The sequence below is a fragment of the Epinephelus lanceolatus genome, chromosome 2 (assembly GCF_041903045.1).
Source record: "Epinephelus lanceolatus isolate andai-2023 chromosome 2, ASM4190304v1, whole genome shotgun sequence".
In the NCBI taxonomy this organism is placed as follows: Eukaryota; Metazoa; Chordata; class Actinopteri; order Perciformes; family Serranidae; genus Epinephelus; species Epinephelus lanceolatus.
Window position 1 is genome coordinate 51,878,879 of NC_135735.1, and position 24,227 is coordinate 51,903,105.

General features: G+C 43.6%; 1 protein-coding gene across 1 annotated transcript in view; it reads left to right on the forward strand.

Annotated features, from left to right (window-relative positions):
• The window catches only part of cers3a (ceramide synthase 3a), a 125,715-nt gene that overhangs the window by 32,002 nt on the left and 69,486 nt on the right, over positions 1–24,227 (forward strand). Inside the window, exons 2-6 of the mRNA XM_078162496.1 lie at positions 12,505–12,686; positions 16,432–16,549; positions 20,366–20,484; positions 20,574–20,631; positions 20,852–20,902. Of these exons, the coding sequence (XP_078018622.1) occupies positions 12,514–12,686; positions 16,432–16,549; positions 20,366–20,484; positions 20,574–20,631; positions 20,852–20,902 (519 nt within the window). The 5' untranslated portion in view covers positions 12,505–12,513. The remainder of the gene's footprint in view (positions 1–12,504; positions 12,687–16,431; positions 16,550–20,365; positions 20,485–20,573; positions 20,632–20,851; positions 20,903–24,227) is intronic.

The following is a 24,227-nucleotide window of genomic DNA, read 5'->3' on the forward strand; positions in this document are numbered from 1 at the left end:
AACAAGAAATTTATTTATAGTGTAAATGTCTCTTGTCCAAGTCACTTTCACCCAGAAAACAGCTGGTGTGGCTCAGGGGTAGAGCAGGTTGTCCACTAGTCAGAAGATCGACAGTTCAATCCCTGGTTTCTCCAGTCACCATGTCAAAGTATCCTTGGGCAAGATGCTTCCAATGGCTGTGTGTGTGAATGGTTACTAAGTAGCAGGTGGCACCTTGTATAGCAGCTTTGGCCACACGTGTGTGAATGTGTGACTGGGTTAATGTGTGTACGTAGTGTAAAAGTACATTTAGTGGAAGACTAGAAAGGCACTATACAAATGCAGTCCATTTATCATTCTGTGTAAGGGTGGCACTAAGGGGCCAAGAAATCCCATCACCAACCCAAGCAGCTAAGGCCAACAAAACTGTTTGCTGTCCAATAACATGTGGAAGATACCTGTGCTGCAGAAGGAAGATGAAACTTTAAGATCTTTGTTTACTCAGGTGGCAGAGGAAACATTTGAAAGGTGTGTGGGGAAGGAAAGGTTCATTGTTGATAAGGATGTGTTTTATGTAGTTAATGATGACCACATACACCCTGCTAGTTGTAGATCACTTGTCATGCACTTTGCACACACAATCCCTAGGGCTTGACACCTTGGCTGACACAAAACATTTCTTCGCATCAGTCCAAACTTTTATTGGCCCTTCATGTACACAGACATTTAAAAATATTGCCCAACATGCCCCACACGTCAGGAAACATGCAATAACCCCAAGTCTGACCAAGCTTTTCTGAAGCCACGCCCTGTCATCTCCACTCCATTCCACAGCATTGGCATTGATATTGTGGGCCTGCTGGTGAGAAGCAGTGGTGGTCACCAATACATCATCCATACTGGTAACCTCCAAGTGTCATTGTCTCATCATCTTTTATTCCACATTATTTGTACCTTATTATTAGCTAGTATTTGTGTTTTGCATCTTACTGTTATATACAGTACAGGCCAAAAGTTTGGACACACCTTCTCATTCAATGCGTTTTCTTTATTTTCATGACTATTTACATTGTAGATTCTCACTGAAGGCATCAAAACTATGAATGAACACATGTGGAGTTATGTACTTAACAAAAAAAGGTGAAATAACTGAAAACATGTTTTATATTCTAGTTTCTTCAAAATAGCCACCCTTTGCTCTGATTACTGCTTTGCACACTCTTGGCATTCTCTCCATGAGCTTCAAGAGGTAGTCACCTGAAATGGTTTTCCAACAGTCTTGAAGGAGTTCCCAGAGGTGTTTAGCACTTGTTGGCCCCTTTGCCTTCACTCTGCGGTCCAGCTCACCCCAAACCATCTCGATTGGGTTCAGATCCGGTGACTGTGGAGGCCAGGTCATCTGCCGCAGCACTCCATCACTCTCCTTCTTGGTCAAATAGCCCTTACACAGCCTGGAGGTGTGTTTGGGGTCATTGTCCTGTTGAAAAATAAATGATCGTCCAACTAAACGCAAACCGGATGGGATGGCATGTCGCTGCAGGATGCTGTGGTAGCCATGCTGGTTCAGTGTGCCTTCAATTTTGAATAAATCCCCAACAGTGTCACCAGCAAAACACCCCCACACCATCACACCTCCTCCTCCATGCTTCACAGTGGGAACCAGGCATGTGGAATCCATCCGTTCACCTTTTCTGCGTCTCACAAAGACACGGCGGTTGGAACCAAAGATCTCAAATTTGGACTCATCAGACCAAAGCACAGATTTCCACTGGTCTAATGTCCATTCCTTGTGTTTCTTGGCCCAAACAAATCTCTTCTGCTTGTTGCCTCTCCTTAGCAGTGGTTTCCTAGCAGCTATTTGACCATGAAGGCCTGATTCGCGCAGTCTCCTCTTAACAGTTGTTCTAGAGATGGGTCTGCTGCTAGAACTCTGTGTGGCATTCATCTGGTCTCTGATCTGAGCTGCTGTTAACTTGCCATTTCTGAGGCTGGTGACTCGGATGAACTTATCCTCAGAAGCAGAGGTGACTCTTGGTCTTCCTTTCCTGGGTCGGTCCTCATGTGTGCCAGTTTCGTTGTAGCGCTTGATGGTTTTTGCGACTCCACTTGGGGACACATTTAAAGTTTTTGCAATTTTCCGGACTGACTGACCTTCATTTCTTAAAGTAATGATGGCCACTCGTTTTTCTTTAGTTAGCTGATTGGTTCTTGCCATAATATGAATTTTAACAGTTGTCCAATAGGGCTGTCGGCTTTGTATTAACCTGACTTCTGCACAACACAACTGATGGTCCCAACCCCATTGATAAAGCAAGAAATTCCACTAATTAACCCTGATAAGGCACACCTGTGAAGTGGAAACCATTTCAGGTGACTACCTCTTGAAGCTCATGGAGAGAATGCCAAGAGTGTGCAAAGCAGTAATCAGAGCAAAGGGTGGCTATTTTGAAGAAACTAGAATATAAAACATGTTTTCAGTTATTTCACCTTTTTTTGTTAAGTACATAACTCCACATGTGTTCATTCATAGTTTTGATGCCTTCAGTGAGAATCTACAATGTAAATAGTCATGAAAATAAAGAAAACGCATTGAATGAGAAGGTGTGTCCAAACTTTTGGCCTGTACTGTATATATATATATATATATATATATATATTAATAAAGTATATAAAATAAAAAATAAATAAATAAATAAGTTTTATGTTTAGTATTATATTTGCCTTATATTGTTTTTATATTTTCCATATGGCTTTTTCAGCTATATTATTTTTGATCTTGTATATTGCACACTTCGTATCTGCATGGCTCTAAATTTGTATTGCAACTCGTTTGTATTGTATTGCAGCAATTTCTAGTTCTATCTAATTTTATCTAATCTTAGTTATGTGTGACTATGTGTGACTTAACCCCCCTACTATTCTGTGAGCTTTGGTACAACTATTGTCCGGAGTGGGGATACGAGACAAGATCCTGACAGACCAGGGATCCACCTTCACCTACAGGTTGATGCAGCTGGGTCCTCAACTGGGTATCTCAACAATCAAGGCCACACTATACCACCCACAGACTGATGGTCTTGTTGAAAGATTCAACCAAATGCTAAAGAAGATGCTCCTGAAATCTAACACTGGCAAGGACTGGAACTGCTGGCTGCCATATCTGCTCTTTGCCTGCAGAGAAGTTCCCCTTGGCTCAACAGGTTTTTCCCAGATTTGAGCTGCTATGGGCTGGGATGTACAAGGGCCGTGGAATCAAAGGCTGGGAGGCTCCTTCCAACTTCCAAGTGACAGAAGGGTGCTGCAGTTTGTGCTTGATATGAGGAATTGGTGAACAAGTTACCAGGGGAAGGTAGAGGTCAACTTGTATGATGCCCAGAAAAGTCATACGGCCTGGTATGACCAATAGGATTGGCACTTTGAGTTCCAGCCTGGCCATAAAGTCCTTGCTTCTTCCTTCTTCCTTCTTCCTTCTTCCTTCTTCCAGCTACAGGCTCTTGGAAAAATGACAAGGGCCAGACATCACCCGCAAGATGGGCCTGGTCACTTATGAGGTCCATCACCCAGAGAGGCTTACAGTTTATAACAGTTACTAATTCTTTTTTTTTTACAGTTGCATCAGCCACAATTTGCACAGACAACTGGCATGTGCTGTAACAATTACACTACAGGTCTGATAATTAGAAGAGAGAGAGAGAGAGATGCAAACCACAGAGACAGATGATATGTGACACTGAAACAGTGATAATTCACACATAAGAATGAATACAGGGGTAGTAGAAGTCATAGTAGTAGTAGTAGTAGTATTGGTAGCAACAGTAGTAGTAGTTTTTGAAGCAGCAGTAGAAGTAGTAGACCCAGATGGGTACCGAACAGTTAACCTCCAGTTTTTAAGGCACTCAAACAATAATGAAAAACATTTGCATAACAATAGTGGAAATGCTGTGTCAACATTAACACTAACTAGAATGTGCATTTCCAGCAGAAAATTAAGTGTGAAAGCTACTAGCTGTTAGCTGTTGCTGCTCCAGCAGCTATTTTTAAAATCTTTTAGTTTCATCTGTAGGTGAGATCAAGTGCTACAGACTTGTTCAGCTCCCCTTCTTTGAATTTGGTAACCATGCCCTTTGCAGGATTCAAACTCATATCCTTTGGATCTAAAGGGGGCACAAAAGTAGCAAGATCTTAAACCAGTGGAGTATTTTGATATACTGTTACCAGACAACAAAAGATGATGATTTTTATGATGCACATCAATCTAAATGCACATCAGTCTAAATATTTAATAATACTAGAAAACGAATGATTAGTCTGCAGTTTGAATCTCTAATCACCAGTCCCACAAAAGCAGACAACCAGCATGTGCTGTAACCACTACAGTACAGAGTGATCATGTTGATGAGAGAGATCAAAACTATGGAAACAGGTGAAACATGAAAAATTACTTGGAAACAGTGATAATTCAGACCAATCTCCTCATCCGACTCCAGGTAAACACACCAGCCTTCTGTCCCCTACCACGAGTCCTGCCTCAGCATCTCTGGTTTCTGTTTTTCTGTGGCTGCGAAAGTGTTGCCTTTCGTCACTGCCACAGTGTTAGTGCTCCCATCTCCTTACCTGCTCTCAGCTGCAGCTCAGAGACTATTGTCCATGTGTGTGCATTCTCTGTTCACCAACCTGTCGGTTCCTGGACCCCTCGCCTGGTCTCACTTGCCTCCTGCTCGTCCCTCATTGGTCCCTCAGTTTCATCTACCTGCTTGTCTGGCTCTGAACCCTCTGCCTCGTCGACCACATCCCCTGCCTGCCCCTCTCAGGTACAGCAACCCCCCAAAAGACTGAACTGTGTTGGTCCATGGGCTCACAGCCCCGTTTCTGGGTTGAACCCGGTTCGATCCTCGAGCCTGAACCGCAGAGACTATGAGTGGGCTTCCAGCCTGAAGAACAAACTGTTACTTGTGTCTCTTCATCTGCCCGAATTGTTGTTTTGCCTGTATTAAAATAAAGGTCATTACCAACTTCTCTGACTTCCAGAGTGCTGCATTTGGGTCCTACATACACTCATCACAGTAGCTGCATACAGGTAGCAAATCTGTGACCTTTGGTTCCCTAACATACTTGATGACTTTACATTGTAAAATTTGTTAAGAAATTAATATTTTAAAATTTCACTTACAAAGACCACACCAATAAAAACAGATTTAGAATACACAATTTCATATGATGACATAAGTGGTCTGGAGGGGAGGATAAGGAGATGAGGGGATGAAGGGATGATGGCTTATGTTGAAGGGATGTGGGGATGAAGGGTGAGGGATGAATGGATGGGGGCTGAGGAATTAAGGGATGAAGCTATGAAGGCATGGTGGGATGAAGGGTGAAGGCTAAATGGATGAGGGTCGAGGGGTGAAGGATGAGGGCTGAATGGATGAAGGTGGAGGGATAAAGGATAAGGGATGAATGGATGAGGGTAGAGAGATGAAGGGATGGAGATGAATGGATGAGGGTGGAGGGATAAACAGATTAGGGAATGAAGGGTGAGGAAAGAAAAGATGAGGATCAAGTAATGAGGGGATGAACGTGGGGGATGAAGGCTGAGGGATAAACAGGTGAGGGGTGAAGGATGAATGGGTAAGGGTGGAGTGATGAAGAGATGAGGAAATGAAGGGTGAGGGATGAATTGACGAGGATCAAGGCATGAGGGGATGACCGTGAGGGATAAAGGCTGAGGGATAAATAGTTGAGATTAGAGGGATGAATGGATGAGTGAAATAAGGCTGAAAGATGAAGGGATGAGGCAAAAAATCCAATGGATGGGTGGACAGGTATGATGATGGACAGTGTTAGTTAAAGTGGGAACATGAGAGGGAGCTGGAGGAGTTGAGACTCTGAGAGGGGGAGCCATCACTTCATATACACGGGGCTGTGAGAAATGAATCAAAAGGTAAGGAAATGTATCAAGTGTGCTTTAAAACCTTGGGGCAGAAATGGGATGTGTTTGAGGCGTGGTCTTTGTTCCCAAACCTAGTTATAAAATAACATTTCACGAAAAGAAGAGTCTGGGGGAAGGATAAGGGGATGAGGGGATAAAGGGGGATTTATGAAAAGATGAGGGAATTAAAAGATGATGGGATGAAGGGGATAGAAGGTGAAGGATGAAGGCTGAGGAATGAAGGAATGAGGTGAGAATTTTGGGTCATGGACAGATGGATGGAAAAGTGCAATTATGGATGGTGTCAGTTGAAGGCAGGAACATGGGAGGGAACTGGCAGAGATGGGACAGTCAGTGGGGGAGCCTTCTCCTTGTAACCTCTGATTCAGAGTCCCTCCAAAACCGCGTTTGGTTTGTGAGGTATGCTGTAGAAGACCAGCGGCTAAGAATTTCAAGGGTGTGGTCTAGGATTTCCTGCCTATAAGCTGTCAAGGCAGCTCTGCTGCAAGAGGACTACCCTGAGTATCGCTCTTGAGATATTCCAGGTCTGAATAAGATTTGGCAAAAAGCAGTAGTGAGTAAGGGGCAAATGTTTGGCATAGGATGAGGATGAGATTTACAGAGACCTTTGCTATGATGATGGGATATAGCTCATGAAGTGCGGATGAGGGAGAGTGGGACTCTAAGTCAGGGACTTCGATCTCTGTGGATGGCTGTGGCTTTAGTTAAATGATTGGACAGGAAAGATTTGGCTTATGGAATTATACGAATGGCATAATTGAGGTGGCCGAGAAGGGCCAGTAGCTGGTATTTTGTGCATCTGTCTACCAGAATATAGTTTGACAGAAGCAGAATTCTCTGTGGGCAAAGATGCCGGAAAGGAAATGGAGTCCAGGTTGATGCCTAGGAAATCGATGGAAGTGCTAGGCCCTGAGGTTTTCTCTTCAGAGAGAGGGACACCAAGTTCTGAGAAAGCTTGTGCAAGAGTAGTGAGCCCGTGGTGAGGAGGTGAGGATAGTGGAGTGAAAATGAGGAAATTTCCTAATTTCCTCATTAGGATGTAAGGGAGTCTGTAATTGTTGGTCAGGATCTGGCACAGGGCTTCTGAAAGTGATTCAAAAAGACTGAGCCACTGTGTGTGGAAGAGGGAGGTGAGCATGGTGGTGGAACAATGACTGTGCATGCTGTGGCAGGGTGGGAGGGGGCTCCACATAGTTCGCAAGAGAGACATGGTTGAGGGATGAAGGGTTAAGGGATGAAGGGTTGAGGGTTGAATGGATGAGGGATGAAGGGATAAAGGGTTAAGGGATGAAGGGATGAGGGTCAAGGGTCGAATGGATGAGGATGTTGTTGAAGCACTGACTGTGCATGCTGTGGTGGGGTGGGAGGGGGTTCCACATAGCTTCCAAGAGAGATATGGTTGAGGAATGAAGGGATGAGGGTCGAGGGTCGAATGGATGAGGACATTGATGAGGCGTCATGTGTGGAAGAGGGACATGAGCGTGGTGGTGGAACACTGGCTGTGTATGCTGTGGGAGGGGGTGGGGTTGGGGTGGAAAGGATAGACCAGTTGGAAATGGAGAAGGTGGCTGAGAATTGCCAACTTGATTTGCCCCTTGAGTTACTGGATGGGGCTCTTGTGCTGCTGTGTTGGCTACCATAGAATAGGAAGGAGCAGGAGCCGTGTTCTTGTATGCTGCTGAAGAAAGGATAGAGGAAGGGATAATGGGATGAAAGGATGTAAATGCACAGAGATTTTGTGAAGCCTGCAAATGCAGGGATGAGAGGAAAAATGAGATTATTTGGAAAAGTCAGACACAGAGGGAGCAGGCATGGGGGGTAATGTGACCTGGCCCCCACTAGGGGGGGCTGATGATGCAGGTTGTGGCCCTGGAGGCGGCAGAAGCCTGGTGACGTCATTGGAGACGACGCTGGCAGTTATTGGCTCTGGTGCCGCGGCTGGAAGTGTCGGAGGCTTGGAGATTGTTGCTGCCAGAGTTCTGATGGAAGCTGTGTAGAGATTGAGCAAAGTTGCTTTGTTGTCATTGCAGTGGAAGAGAATGCCGTTTCCCCTCAGGAATCATTGATGGCGGGCAACAGTCCGTTCTCTGATGCCAGGCTCTGTTTGTGGACGTGGAGACGGCTGCATTGAGGAGGAGCGCGTGCCGTGAGTGCGCTGTGGTGGATAGCCGGGGGCTGTACTGGAGAACGACTGCTGGTGTTGTCGGCGTCGGTGCCGGCTCCTTCAACTCTGTGGGTCATGATGTTCAGCCCTTGTGGAAGGAGGAGAGGAGCCTGGAGATCGATCGGGAGTTGGAGAGATCTTGTTTGACGACACTTGCTGGAGACGCCGGCTTGACCTCGGTATGGTTATCACTGAGCGTGGGTAGCACTGCTGAGAGGCTTGGCTGTGGTCTGCTTGTTCTGTCATGGCTGGAGTATAATCCGTTTTGAACAGATCATCATACAAATCGTCTTCTGATTCAGGTGGGTTGATTTGTAATTCAGGTAATTCAAATTTCAGGGTTGTCGAAGGTTGATAATGCGTTCAGACGTGAACAGACGTGGTCTGTGCTCGAGAGATTTGAGACAAACGGAGCAGGATGGGTTAACCAGGTATAAGTAGGCTTGACAGGTAATCAGGGGTGTGGTTAAGGCGTGGCCCTGCTCCCGATTGTAAGTTAACAAATTAACTTAATCTAAAAATGGTGGCTGAAAACAGAGGACAGGAGTCAGAAGAAGGTTGGAGGCTGGTGCTGATGCCTCTATATTGGACAGTGGTGTGGCTCACTGTGGACAGACCCTGATCTGGCTTTGCTGCCACCTTCAGCGCACGGTCAGCGCACCGCTGGGGGGCGGGGGGCAGAGAGCTTCACAGACCACAGCAGCAGCTCCTTCTCTGGCCAGGAGCAGAGCTTCACTGGGACAGCAATTTCCATCTGCAGTACCCTTTTTTGCACTGTAGCATGACAGAAATGTCATGTAGATGATGACTAAGGGAATAACATTACTACTGTCAAGGCATGGGGGGGCAATCGTACTTGGGCACGTTACAAATAAATTATGCCCAATATGAAATTGCCCCAAGGATATCTGGTGGATTTTCTCAGCAGACAGGGAGGCTTGGACTGAGGTGAGGCTTGGGGGAGTGGTAAAGGTGATGCAAAGGGACGGATGGGGTTGGATTGAGAAAATGAAGAAAACAGTGAAAGGGAGGAAAGACCAGGTATAATTAGGCTTGACAGGCTATTAAAGGCGTCATCTTGCTCCCAAACCTAAGCCAACTAGTTAACTTAACTTCCCTAGTAAGGACCGAATCATGACCACGCATATTAAAGGTTTAATAAGATGTGGAAGACCAAGATGTTAAAGAAGGATGAATGGGTTTGAAGAAGGGGATTAACGTGAGGGAGGAGGTTGTCCTTTTACACTAGTCTGGGATGGGCGCATGAAGGTTGAGGAGGAGAGGATAGACAACAATCTGTGAAAGAATAGCAATAAACATCTGGATAACAGTAGTGTAAATTCTGTCAGTATTCACACTTATTAAAGAATGCCATAGTTGCATTTAATGATGATATGTGATGAAGTGAATAAAATAAGATGAAAAAGGGAAGAAGAGAGAGACGGTAAAATACAAGAGGATCTGCCTGTAGAACATCCTGCAGAATTTGCATTAACTGGGACCACCCAGGGTGGCAAATTCTAGTTTGGGATTTTGAAAAAAATCTGTCTCTAGATGATATTTCACCATGACAGCCCTTCCCAAATGGTAACTTACAGTAGTCAGATGTAGTAGTAGTAGTAGTCAACCTTCAATTACATCAACCATTGATCCAAAGAATGAAAAAATATTGGTCACGTTATTTGAATAGACCATAATGACAAAAACAAATAAGTTTAACCTCTTTCATTCGCTTGTTTAAACAATAACCATCATCACAGACATCATACTGTCACACTAAATATCAATTCTCAAGTATTTGCATTTTGTTTATTCATCATCGTCATTATTATCATTTTAGTTCGCCAGTTTCACAACAACTTCTACATAAAGGTTTGTAGCTTCTACATTTTTATGCACTTTGGTTTGCTGGTAATGCTTAGCAGTCTGGAAGCATCTGTCCATCCATCCATCCATGCATCCATCCATCCATCCATCCATCCATCCATCCATTTTCAGTGGGTTATCCTGTGTTGTGGGGGCAACAGGCTGAGCAAAGCACTCAGCAATTGCTGTCCAGCTCCTCGTGGGGGATTTCCTAGTGCTCCCAGGCCAGACAAGATATATATTCCCTCCAGCATGTTCTGACTCTGCCCTGGCCTCATACCAGTTGGATGTGCCTAGAACACCTCTAACCAGCCAAGAGAGCATCTTTATCAGATACCTGGAGCTGCAAGTCTGGAAGCTTACAGGTCATCATTTCCAGAAGGGCCACTGGTGCTGGGGCTCCTTGCATCAGCATACCTGTAGAATAAGTGAAAGATATTTCTCATCGATTTCAGTGAGGAGCCAAATTGTCAAGAAATTTAAACTATTTTATTAGAGCAAGATGATGAACATTTATTTATTGTATTTATTATAAGCATACCTTTGTCATCAGATGTCATGCTGAACCACAACGGCATCTCTTTGCATTCTTGATGGATGTTTCCCAGTGTGCATCAAACACCTTTATCTGCCGACTGTTTTCTAGGTTAAGTACAAAACCAGCAATCTCTCCAAAAGTCTTATTGTCCCCTTTCAGTTTCTGAATAAAGCTCATTTCATCAATGATGCATGCAAAGTGTTCTCTCTTATCTTCAACTGCTGATGCTGATTTCTCTGCAAAGCAATGATCATATGTCCAAAGAGATCTCTAATTGTAGTCACATCATGGAACTTGGCTGTTTGTGACTGTTTCTCTAATAGAGACATGCTTCCCCTCCAGTCTGGTGAGCTTACAGCATTTCACTTGCTATGCCTGGTGATGCAGCAATTTCTGTGGAAATTACTGATGACATCATCCTAATCTGGACCATATAAAATTGTTTTTTAACTTATCTTGATATAAAGTAAAATTAAGAGAAATCCCTGCTATTTTAATGAAGGGTCTACAGAGAAGTCTTAAACAATAATTTTAGTATTTGAACTTGGTTGTGTAGTAATTCAGTTAGGACCACTTTTGTCAAACAAACTTTAGCAGGACGCCCTGAATGAGATTTGCCTATGGGTTGCATAAAAAAGAATGATGTGATCTATCTGATGACTCCCTTCAGTCAATCAGCTGATCCATCAGTTAATTGGGGTGCTTGAGATCAACTGATGAAGCTGGGATTTGAGCTGAGGTTAATATTGTGTCCTGCCTGAACTAACACTGTGCTCAATTTGATTACATTTCCCATAGATTTTTCTCCATCCTATTCATTGCTTACATTCTTTGGTTTTAGTTTAACAGGTTAGCCTGGTGCTAACAGAACCATGTCCAGCAGCCTTAGGTTTTAAGAGGCTCCTGAAAGGTTGGGGCTGATGTAGTCCAGCACAACCTGCAACAATCATGGCTCTCAATCACAGCATTTGAGGGCAGATATTTTGTTAATACAGCATTTACTATTATTTGCTAAATATGTTGCAGTGGATTTAAATTACACAAGTACACTAAATGACAGAGTGGCCAGTAACTCTGCCTGACAGATGGGAGATTCAGGATCAATTCCCTAATTGAGCAAGTTTACTTTTCTACCAGATCCTGACAATTCACCAAGGAAGACAAAAGTTGTACAAAAGCAGCAGCTGTTATTGCATAACAAAATGAATGCAAGGTCAATGCTTCAACTCCAGATTGTTGCAGTGCTGTGTATTTGGGCTTCAGGATTTTTCAAGCAGTTCATTTCATATTTCTGCATTTCTAGCAATGATTTGAAACACATTTCAGCTGTCAGCATTAACACTGTATTTTCTGCAGGAAAGGCATTTTCTAGTTTCTAGTTTTATTTTTTTAAAATAATAATTATACTGTGAATGCCTTGTCAGCATTCACACTATTAACAATAGTGTACATGTTGTGTCAGCATTCACACTGATAATAATGTGAATGCTATGTTAGTGAATGCTGTGTCAGCATTCACACTAATAGAGAACAAAGAGAACAATAGTGTGAGAGCTGTTGACAGCTATCACACTAACGAACTGCACTTATTTATTTTTTTTAAGATATTTTTTGGGCATTTTTAGCCTTTAATGTATAGGACAGACAAGTGTGAAAGGGGGAGAGAGAGAGGGAGTGACATGCAGCAAAGGGCCACAGGCCGGAGTCGAGCCTGGGCTGCTGCGGCAACAGCCCTGCACATGGGGCGCCTGCTCTACCACTAAGCCACTGACGCCCCAACAAACTGCACTTATTTGTGGTGCAAATAAGTTCATATTTCCTATGAGACCAGGCTCCATGGCAATATTAAAAGGAACTTCCAAATGGAAATTGACCTTGCTGAACGGCTGATTCCTTGGAATCTTTAGATCCATTCACCACCTATTAGCGACACAGTAAAGCATGTACCATATACTGATATTACTATATATCCTAACTTCTTGTGTTTGTGTGACTTAATGACCCTGTTAGGGTGGAGGGATGTTTGACGCGCTGCATGAGTGGTTTTGGTGGGACAGAATCTGGCTGCCTGTGAACCTGACGTGGGCTGACCTTGAAGACAGGGAGGGCCGGGTCTATGCCAAAGCCTCACATCTCTATGTCACTGTCCCCTACGCAATTGTCTTCCTACTTATCCGATACCTGTTTGAAAGGTAAGATCCACATTATGCTCCTGATCTCCCATTTAGTTATACTGTACCAACAGCACATGACTCTCTTTTGAAGCATTAGACAGTCCAGTGATATTGAAACTATCGAGTATTGTGTGTGTATCAAAGCCAAGAATATCTTATTCCTCAGTGTCCATTGTTGTCGAAAAACTATTAAAAACACATCAATTAGCCACATTGCTGCATCTTCATGACATCAAAATGGCGCCACGGAAGGCTGTCTCTGTGTTTTGGTGCACATTGTTTTGCCTTGTTTTGTTTGTAAACCCTGTTTTTTTTGCGTCAGTTCCCGAATCTCTTTCACCAGAGATGAGCTTATGAACATCAGGGGAACTACTCCAGCTGATTTTTTTTAAAAAAAATTTCCCACTTTTCTTGAGCCTTTGGTGGATTTATTGGGCTTTTTGGCCAAAGGTGCCCATACCTTTGCTCGTGCAGTGAAACGCCAGAGTAGGGGGAAACGTGCCAGTGCGCTTGTGCGTCTCCACCAACACGGACACGGTACACCGCTGCCAGGTATATTTCTCTCCAGCGTGAGTTCGCTGGCCAACAACCTGGATGAACTTCAGCTACTGATGGTGAAAAACAGAGACTTTTCTACATCTGCAGTTTTGTGCTGTGTACGTGGCTGTGTAGATCGATACTGGACTCTGCGCTGCAGCTGGCAGGCTTCCCACTCTTCAGAGCGGATCGTGACACAGAACTTTCCGGTAAAACTAAAGGTGGAGGTATCTGTTTTTACACTAACAGTGGCTGGTGTAATGACGTGACAGTGATCCAACAGCACTGCTCTCCTGATCGGGAATCTTTCTTAATAATAATAATAATCATAATAATAATAATAATAATATATTTATACATTTTATTTATATAGCGCTTTTACAGCTCTCAAAGACGCTTTACATTCAAACAAAGAAAAGAAGTACATCTGTTCTGAGATAAACAGAAGACAAGGACGATAAACAACAACAAGGTGTAAAAACATAGAGCAAAACATAGAAAAAAGAAAAAAAGGGGGGGGGGGGTACATGAGAAACAGAGAACGAAAAGCTAATGTTTAAAGGTTAAAAGCAGATTTGAAAAGGTGGGTTTTAAGGAGTGATATGAAGGTGGATGGATTTGGACAGTCACGGATGTGTATAGGGAGGGTGTTCCAGAGGGAGTGGGCGGCTATGGAGAAGGCTCTGTTGCCCCAGGTTCGGTGCTTGGTCCTGTGTGGAGGCGAGAGGAGGTTTTTGTCGGATGATCGAAGGTTGCGGGAGGGAGTGTGGTGGTGGAGCATGTCTGTGAGGTAGGAGGGGGCCTGGCTATGGAGGGCTTTGTGGGTGAGGAGGAGGATCTTGAAGTTGATTCTGTACAGGACAGGGAGCCAGTGTAGGTTTTGTAGGACAGGGGTTATATGTTCACGGGAGCGGGTGTGGGTGAGGAGGCAGGCAGCAGAGTTCTGGATGTACTGGAGTTTGTTGAGGACTTTGGATGATGAGCCATAGCGGACGCTGTTGCAGTAGTCGAGCCTTGAGGTGATGAAAGCATGAATGAGAGTTTCAGCGGCAGAGAAGGAGAGTAATGGACGGAGACGGGCAATATTTCTGAGGTGAAAGAAGACAGTTTGGGCGAAGCGGCTGATGTGATGCTCAAATGAGAGGTTATTGTCGAAGATGATACCAAGGTTGCGGATGAATGGGGAGGGAGAGAGGGTGGTGTTGTCGATGCTGAGGGTGAAGCTTTGTGTTGATGTAGAGAGGGATTTTGGGCCGAATATTATTTCAGATTTGTCACAGTTCAGTTTGAGGAAGTTGGTTTGCAGCCATGATTGGAGTTCAGTCAGACAGTTGGTGAGGGTAGAGCGGGTGGCCGGGGTGATGGATTTTATGGAGATGTAGATTTGGATGTCGTCAGCGTAGCAGTGGAAATGGAGACCATGACGACAAATGATAGAACCAAGTAGATGATGAAGAGGAGAGGACCAAGCACCGAGCCCTGAGGGACACCTTGAAGCAGGGGGATGGTGGAGGAGATGCAGTTGTTGACATGGATGAACTGATGTCTGTCGGTGAGGTATGATTTGAGCCAGGAGAGAGCAGAGCCAGTGATGTTGAGGGAAGTTTGTAGGCGGGATAGCAGAGTGGTGTGGTTGATGGTGTCAAAGGCAGCAGTGAGGTCAAGGAGGATGAGTATGCTGAGGCCAGAGTCGGCAGAGAGGAGGAGGTCATTAGTGATTTTGAGGAGAACGGTTTCGGTACTGTGTTGAGGGCGGAATCTGAATTGAAATGGTTCATATAGTTCATGAGAGCGGAGGTGGGTCTTGATTTGGAAGGCGACAACACGTTCCAGAATTTTTGACAGAAAGGGAAGGTTCGAGATGGGACAGAAATTTGAGATGACGTCAGGGTCCAGGCCGGGTTTTTTGAGGATGGGGGTGACAGCGGCCAGTTTCAGGGATAGAGGGACAGAGCAAGAGGTTAGGGAGGAGTTAATGATGGTAGTGATGAGTGGGGAGATTGTTGGGAGGCAGACTTTGATGATGGAGGATGGTATGGGGTCCAGGACGGAGGTGGAGCTCTTCATCTTGGAGATGATGGGGAGGAGTTCCAGGGGGGAGTTGAGTGTAAATGGTTTCGATCTTTGATTGAAAAAATGCCAGAAAGGAGTTGCATTTGTCAGTTATGATGGAGGAGAGGGTGTTGTCGCAGGGTTTGAGAAGTTTATTGACGGTGGAAAAGAGAGTCTGGGGTTAATAGAAGCCAGAGTGAATGAGTTGTGAGTAGTAGTTGGACCGGGCGGCAGTGAGGGCGTCTTTGTAGTTTGAAAGGTGGTCCGTATAGGCATGGAAATGGACTGTTTTTTTTTTGTAAAGTCTTTTAAGCTGGCGCAAGGGTTTTCATGTGGCGGAGTTCCGGAGTGTACCAGGGAGATGAATAAGTGAATGAGACAGTTTTGGTTTTTAAGGGAGCCAGTTTTTCGAGGCAGAGGGACAGTATGTTGTTGTAGTGGGTGACCAGGTCAGAGGCGTTTGGGGTCAGCGGGGTGGTGGATGCGGACAGCGTGTTTGCCAGTGAGTCAGAGAAAGCTGAGGGAGTGATGGACTTCATATTTCTGAAGGATATATTGTGTGTGAGTTTTGGGGGAGGGAGTAGGGTCTTGAAGTCCGCAGTGATGGCCAGGTGATCCGAGATGGATTGATAGTACACCGAAAGTTACCATTGCTGCAATGCTATATGAATTTTTCAAGACTAGGCGCCCAGACCTTGAAAAAAATCACTATGAGACATGGTCCCTCCAAATTGGCACGATGGCCACATTTTGGTGGTCTAGGTTGTCCTCACATTTTTTTTCTATTTTAATTCAATTTTATATACTTATTAATCCCCAAGGCGAAATTAATTTTTTCCACTCTGTTGTCATGTACATATATACACAGAAACGAAATACACACACATGCACAAACAGGAACTATACATGCATTAAATGGAGAGATGTCAGAGTGAGGGGGCTGCTCGTGAACAGGCCTTGCATTAGAAAACTTCGGAAGTGCCCAGAAGGTGAACTGGCAACTCTCCAGCTACATGTCCACACTCCACATTTGATCTGAACTGGGACTTGAACCGGAAACCCCCTGGTTCCCAACCATGTCCCTATGGACTGAGCTACTGCCGCCTGGCTGAGTGTTCTCTGCTGACAGTGACATTGTTAGAATTGGACCCTGTGTTTGTTAACTGTGTTCCAGGTGGATAGCAACACCAGTTGCAGTCTCTGCTGGGATTAAGCACAGAGTTCATCTGAAAGCAGAGGACAACCCCATTCTGGAGCTTTACTACATTACTCAGTGTAGGAATCCTTCTCAGGTAAACAAAGTCCCACTTAAATATTAGCCCTGTATTGTGTCCCTGAGAGCAGCACGCTGAGACTTAAGAAAACACATGCAAATAGACAAAAGACAAGCAAATCAAGAAAACATCTTCGCTACTTTGACAACATGCGCAGCAGGTAGAAAAAACACTGCACATGGAAAAAACAACCAAATACAGAAATGCACAGCAAGTAGAATCACATGACAATGGAAACTGTTTCCAGAGGAAAGAAATTGGCACAAATACATCAGAAAGTATCTTATTACAAATTACAAGTACTTGCTAATCAAATGTATCAAAATAAAAATAATGGTAAGAGAAAATGTGTTTATTTAAAATACAAGTAATTTGTAATTCGAAAATACACAAATACATTCTATGCAGACTGATATTATCAGATTTTGGGCATTGCCTCAATATCGGTATGACACTAAACTCCCTAGTTAGAAAAGATGAGCGCTTCTAATTTCCCAAATCACAGATTTAAAGTGGCCAGTCAGGATATCTTGGGGGGTGGCAGACTGCTGATTCAGGGATATATGCTGGGTGGTTTCTTTGAGTCAAATGACTCATTTCCACTGGATGGTTCAGCTCCCCTGGACTGGGCTCACATTTGGTATCAGGTCCTTTCTCTGTTTCATTTTTCACTGTGGATAGTACCCACAAAGTGTAGGCAGCCATCACCATACCCAGATAGCACAGATACATCTGGCCAACGTCGGCCCGATGTATCAAGTTTAGATCATTAAGACGTAGCAGGGAGAGTGTTTGCTCATTGCCAATACGTCGCTGAGACGTCGGCCTTTAATTGAAAATGACCACCACACGACGTTCAAACGATCAATAAAAGAAGCTGCGCTCAGTGGGCGCTCCTTCATTAATATTCATATGCTTCGTTAACTATGATCTTTATTCATTTAGGTCGGACCTTTCAAACTACAATTAGGTATTTCACCATCCAATGTGAGAAATCAATGCTAACATTCAAAAACAGCTGACTGTTACCCTATTTCGTATGTAAGTGTGCACAATGAAGAGACAAAAGTCAATTTGACAAACTTTATTTTCAAATTTCCACAAACAATAGCCTATCTGATGGCCAGTCCGCTTCTCCTGGCAGTCTGCAAGAGACAGAAAAGACAATGAGCACATAACTTTAAGAAATGAATCCCAACTTCACCACTGTATTTTTTAAGCATTTCAGCTGTCTTTTAGCCAGATTGACGCCTTTGGGTCCATCACTCTGCTTAATTTAGTGTTGAAACGGTTAAATAACGGGATCCGGCGTTAACTCCATTAACTGTTAACAGCAGCTCAACAATCGGTCCTTCATCTCGGAAAAACCGTGGTTTCAAAACTGCGCTATTACCTGTAGCCACCGGGGCGGTTTGCTTTGCAGAGGAGGAGACCTCGACTGATAAATTGTCCATAAAATCACATTAACAACATACCGAAGGCATCCTTAAACTAAACTATTTGACCTCCGCGCTCCTCTCCGCTCCTCTCACCCACACTTGAGCACCCGTTCTGGGATACACAGTGTCGGCCCGCCGGCCTGACCTCCGCGCTCCTCTCCACTCCTCTTACCCACACTTGAGCACTAGTTCTGGAATATACAGTGTCGGCCTGCCCGGCCTGACCTCCACGCTCCTCTCCATTCCTCTCACCCACACTTGAGCATCCGTCCAGGGCCGCGGAGGTCAGGTCGGGCGGGACCATAGGTGAATGGATCCCAAGTCTCGAGCCCCCTTTTCTTTAATGGACTTATTTACCCCTCACATTGTTGTTTATTTGTTTTTGTTTTGTTTTATTGTACAGATTTTTCTTTATAGAAGCTGATTCAACATCTTCAGTTGTAATATCACTAATTGTGCCTTAAATGTTTGTAAGGTGATGATACTTGAATAAAAAGGAAAAAAAAAAAAGTCTTGAGCCCTGCCCTGGACCACGGGTGGCAGCTCCGGGCACTTCCACTTTAACCCAGAACGAGTGCTCACGAACCAGATGAGCAGATAACGTCAACTAGGGAAAATAAAATGAAAACACCACAGTTGTGGCCTGTTAGCTAACATGAGCTAAACTAACGTTAGCTATCAGCTAACGAAAGATAACGTTAGCTGGTGGGGACATGTGCTATACACCCAGTTGTGCCTTGCCACTCACCGAGACCCACTTTTAACGGTCACAGAATAAACAACATAGCTATTTTCTGCCAATTTATTCCAATTAGCTTACCTGAAACCAACTGCGATGAGATGCTGTGTGCTGCGAGCTTAGTTCCAAACAAAGACCGCAGAGATGAAATTCTGCCTTCTATGGCGACTTCCGTATGTGGGCAGGTATATTCTACGGCACTGGGCTGACCCAAAGCCGACGTAACAGAGACGTTTGATGAGCTGGGACAAAAGAGTATTAAATTTAAAGATATCTGCCCATGCGGCCAACGCTTGTTAGACATTATAACTTCAGGGCCGATGTGTCATCCTCAGGCCGATGTCGGCCAGATGTATGTGTGCTATCTGGGTAGTAATGTCACATGAATGTATCATGACATCATCTGTAACAATGTCTGTACTACATTAATTGTATGGTGTATTGTGCGTCGTAACGTACAGCGTAATGTATCGCATAGTGTTCAGTGTAGTTTTATGGGCTACCTTTTTTTTTTATCTTAAATTTTAGAAGTTGCTGTTGCTATTGACAATAGTTAAACTTTTTAAAAATGGTGGGTTTGTGCAGGATGTTCTGTGTTGGAATGTCCAGTGACGATTCTCTCTGACCAATCAGTGGTCTGTAGTGTTTTAACTCCACTTTCTAATCAGCTCAGCTTACTTGAAACCTTGACTGAAGTGGTACCAAAAAAAAAAAAATCCCAGGTTCCAGATACCATCCACAATTTTTGTGCATGGAAAACCAAAAAAGAGTCAAGTTGGGGGGAGCTGGGCCGTACCATGCAATGGACATACAGCAAAAGCGCCCATTGACTGACTGAGTGAACAGCCAATTGAAATGCAAGTGAACAGTCAGACCACTGCGATGCACTAGTTCTTTCAGATGACAGAGAGGTGTGCTGTGAAGTGCATTCATCAACAATGTGACTTGTTAATGCATAAAATTACGTTAAACATTGTATTTGTAGGGGCGGCACGGTAGTGTGGTGGTTAGCAATCTCGCCTCACAGCAAGAGGGTTGCCGGTTCGATCCCGGGCGTGGGAGCCCTTCTGTGCGGAGTTTGTGTGTTCTCCCCGTGTCAGCGTGGGTTCTCTCCGGGCACTCCGGCTTCCTCCCACAGTCCAAAGACATGCAGATTGGGGACTAGGTTAATTGGTAACTCTAAATTGTCCATAGGTGTGAATGGTTGTTTGTCTCTATGTGTCAGCCCTACGATAGTCTGGCGACCTGTCCAGGGTGTACCCTGCCTCTTGCCCGATGTCAGCTGGGATAGGCTCCAGCCCCCCCGCGACCCTCAAGAGGATGAAGCGGTTAGAAGATGAATGAATTGTATTTGTATATTGTGTTTTTTAGCAGCCATTATGCTCTATGCAGTCTCTCTCTGGTTATTTACTTGTACCTGTTCCTTGAATTAACAAAAATATTTTGAAGGTAGATACCAAAGCTATAGAATGTATTTTAAAAACTCAACAGCCACATCACAGCACTTTTTTAAAAAAAAAAAAAAAAATCAATGTCCTTGTTACTTAAGTTAATTTACAAATGTCTCTCTAGACTGCATACACTGACTTAGTGCAATTTTTTATACAAAGTGCGACCAGTGTGCATGTGCATGTGTGTGTGTTCATTCCCTTCCAGGCAGACATTGATGGGCTGTCTAAGAAAAGCAGTTTGTCAGTGAGACAGGTTGAACGCTGGTTCAGAAGAAGACGTTGTCAGGACCTTCCCGGAGTCCTGAAAAAGTTCAAAGAGGCCAGGTCACTACTCTGTGTGTGTGTGATGTTGATAATAATGTAGCACCTCCAGTAGCCATAGTTGATAAATGTCTCCCCTCTGCTTCCTACAGTTGGAGGTTTTTCTTCTACCTGTCTGCATTCATTGGAGGAATAGTAGCACTGTACGATGTAAGTAGCTAGTCGTATGTAGTATGATTGGAACATGAGTCCATCTCAGCCAGAAACAAAAGATTTTACTGTGCAAGTCAACTTAAGATAGCCATGGTTAAATGTTAAAGCTAGTAGCAGTATTGTGCATGTAGCTCTGTATCTTTAATTAAAATTATACTCATTTACATTTCAAATAAACTGTACAATGTAATAACATTTTATCCCCATGTTTTTGCAGAAAGAATGGTTTTATGACACTCGGAAAGTATGGACAGGTTTTCCAAAGCAGGTTTGTATACTTGTAAGACACCATAATCATCATATTAACATAATCATATATACATAACATTAATACATTAATATAAATCAGGTTTTCCAACTGCTTCAGTGAAATCTTTTGAATAGGTTAATTTACTGAATAATGTGGGCACCTATGAGGATAACGTGTGCTTCTGATCAGTCATCATTTTGAGGAATAACGGAACAAACTTGATGAGCCTTAGTTGTCCTTACTTAAACTTTACGGCATAAATCTAATGTCAGAGAAGATCATGGCCCAGCATGTATGTGTGGACACGAAATAACATGTGCACCATGTGCCACTGGCCACAAATAGGATTTTTTTTGCTGAAAACCTAGGTATTACTTTTGACTATCAGCTGTAATTTGATAAACCTATAAGATGTTTTTTCAGTATATTTCATATGTCCTTCCAGCATTATCCAGCTGTTGTCCTTCCAGCAATTAAAAACAGTTATCCATGCTTTTGGATTTCAGTCTAAATATTGGCATGTAGATGTCTTCAGGCTGAGACTATTACCTAACATGTGAAATGTGGGGCAGATTGGACCATGGGTCCGTGTACTTTGCGGCCATTCATTATTCGTTTTGAAGTAGGTAAACAAAAAACGGGAAACAATCCTATTTTCCTTTTTTGTTTTGATGTAGGTAAACAAAAAACGGGAAACGAGTCATCTCCCATTTCTCGTTTGGAAATTGGAAATCGAAAAACGAGGCTTTATCTGATTTTCTATTATGCATTTATTAACCACAAGTAGGGAAATAAAATACGACCGTAATTCTTTTAATCAAACCAGTAATATCAACGGGGCAGCAATGCGCCGTAGTCTAGTCTGCCATTGCAAACAAAGAAGGAGAAGAATAAGAATAAGAATGGTTTCCGGGTTAAGGCAAAGCAAATTTGATTAAAAGAATTACGGTCGTACAAAATGGCTGACAGCAGAGAACTACAAGATGGCCAAATCAAAGCTGGCTTCAGATCAGGGGAGGTGTTGCAAAGGAACAGAAGCGGGAGTTTTGAGATGCCTGTTTGGGTGTAGCTCTAGGCCCATTTCCACTGAAGAAGTTCCTGGTACTATGTGGGGGGCAGGAACTACTACAGGAACGTCCTCTCGCTCGGCCCTCTCAACCGCTGTGTCTCCACTGAGAGAGCGGAGTAGGAGGAAGGTTCCTGTAAAGTTACGGGCTCTGGATGTGAAGTAATCGTTGCACGACCATTTACCGGGGCGACGTAGGGATGCTGTTAGCTGATAGCCCTTAGCGATGTCTGTAATAACTCACTAAATGGCCCGTGAAAAAAAAAAAATCCAGCGGATGTCTTAGTTACAACATGATTGAGCTATCTGGAGTAGTTTCATGTCGTATCCGACAACGGGAGGCTTTTAACAGATGACATCCTGATGTTAGCTTTGCTGCTGCTGTTAGCTGTCCCTGTCAGCTGCAGCCACTACTGATGCTTTCTAGACCTTGTGATTTCCCAAAACTGAATAAATACCACACATAGCAACACAAAACTGCTTTGCTAGCTCAATCATGTTGTAATTAAGATATCCGCTGGAAAGAATATTTTTTTCACGGGCCATTTAGTGAGTTTTTTTTACATGGCGGAGGAAGCTATATGAACGAGCTAATCCTCGTCTGCTGAGTTTTAAAAATGCTGGCTATTTTGTTGCTTTCTGTTGACATCACATCCCTCCTTGAGTATATCCAATCAGCACCAAGTAATCCCCAAGCCCCAGCCGGGAGTCTTTCGGGGCCGTTCTGAGTACCTACCCCGAGGCAGGGACTTATTTAGCCCCAGTAAAAGTTCCGGAACTCTGTCCTTCGGGGGTGGTTTCTGCGGTGGAGACACGCACCAACGGCCCCAACCCCGTAAAATTACCCCAAAGTTCCTGCGGTGGAAACGGGCCTTCTGTTGAAAGCCTATTTGTTGATGAGTCTGTGTAGATGTGATTTGTGTTGCAAATGGTCAGGATTCATGCAGAGATTGTTTAGTTGTGTGCAAGAATCTGTTTGTGAACAGTATTAGCAAACTAAACACTTAGCTTTGGCGAAGCCAAATAACCAATGACCTGACTGCAAACAATCACAACAATAACTCAATGACAGCATTAAATCACATACAACATGGCGAAACATGGACATCTGATGCCCAAATTACTTTTAATCTTGAAGGTCTTTAGATGGAACAGACAAAATTTTAAGATTATCAGATTAAATCTCTAGGAGGAGTTCATCAATGTATGAGCCCTCTTACTGACAAAAAATAAACAATGCATAGTTAATTCAGAATGTCTAGATATAGTCTTGGTATGTTACATGTGCCTTCCGATTTTCTTACATCTAGGTAGCCTTTTTGTCATACCTGAGCATGAGATTCACAAAATATCAAAGTTTTCACCACATCTAAAGCATGCGCAAAGTTACTGCAGATCATCTTTAGCTCTTAAAAATGCAATTTGTTTTGAGGAATAAAAAAAAAAGTTAAAGATCGATAGATGCACAGAACTTGGGCCCTAATTCCTTGCATTTAAATACAGTCCTCGTACTGGGTCCCAATGATAATTGCTTCAGTTTCAATGGGGTCTTTTCACCAGCCGGTGCTTGGGACCCAATAAACATACAGTAGCAATTTAAATAGGGACCTTGCCCCTGTCTGTCTCAACAGGTTTCTTGCATTTTTAGTTTCAGGGACTCTTGGGCCCTTGCACTGAAAGTGTACGCATGAGTTGGTCACGATTTCATGGTGCTGGCGATGATGTTTGTAAGTGGGAAGAATATAAATCTGGCTTAAGTACTGGCTGCAGTTCCACGTGAAAGGCCCCTTCTTTACAAATACTATGACATAATTCATATTAAAATACTGTTATGGGATTAAATGATCCAGAGCTCAACCAATTTTTGGTTATAGCTGCATAGCCTCTACCAGTCACACAGGGACGTACATCACCAGGGAAGGTTGTGTTGAGGAGAGCACAAAGGAGCTGATCAGTGGGTACAGCTCCAGAGAAAGCAGGTCCCTTCTGCTGTGTGAGTGGCTCAATGTATTGTTCTTCATTTTACCATGTATATTTACATACATTTTTGGCTAGACTGCGACAGCAGGTCTAGTCTTATTAGTGCTAGAGCAAAAATCCATGACTGAGTGAACACCACCACTTTCTGTTTCAAATTAAACGCCCTCATTTCAAAATAAATTGGTCAAATGCTGTTTGCTATTTCCTGTTCTAATTTACCTTTGTGTTATTAGCCTTTAAAGATCCACTATCAGTTGACTTTCCTGATTCACTGTAGCTGTCTCTGTTTGTGTCTCT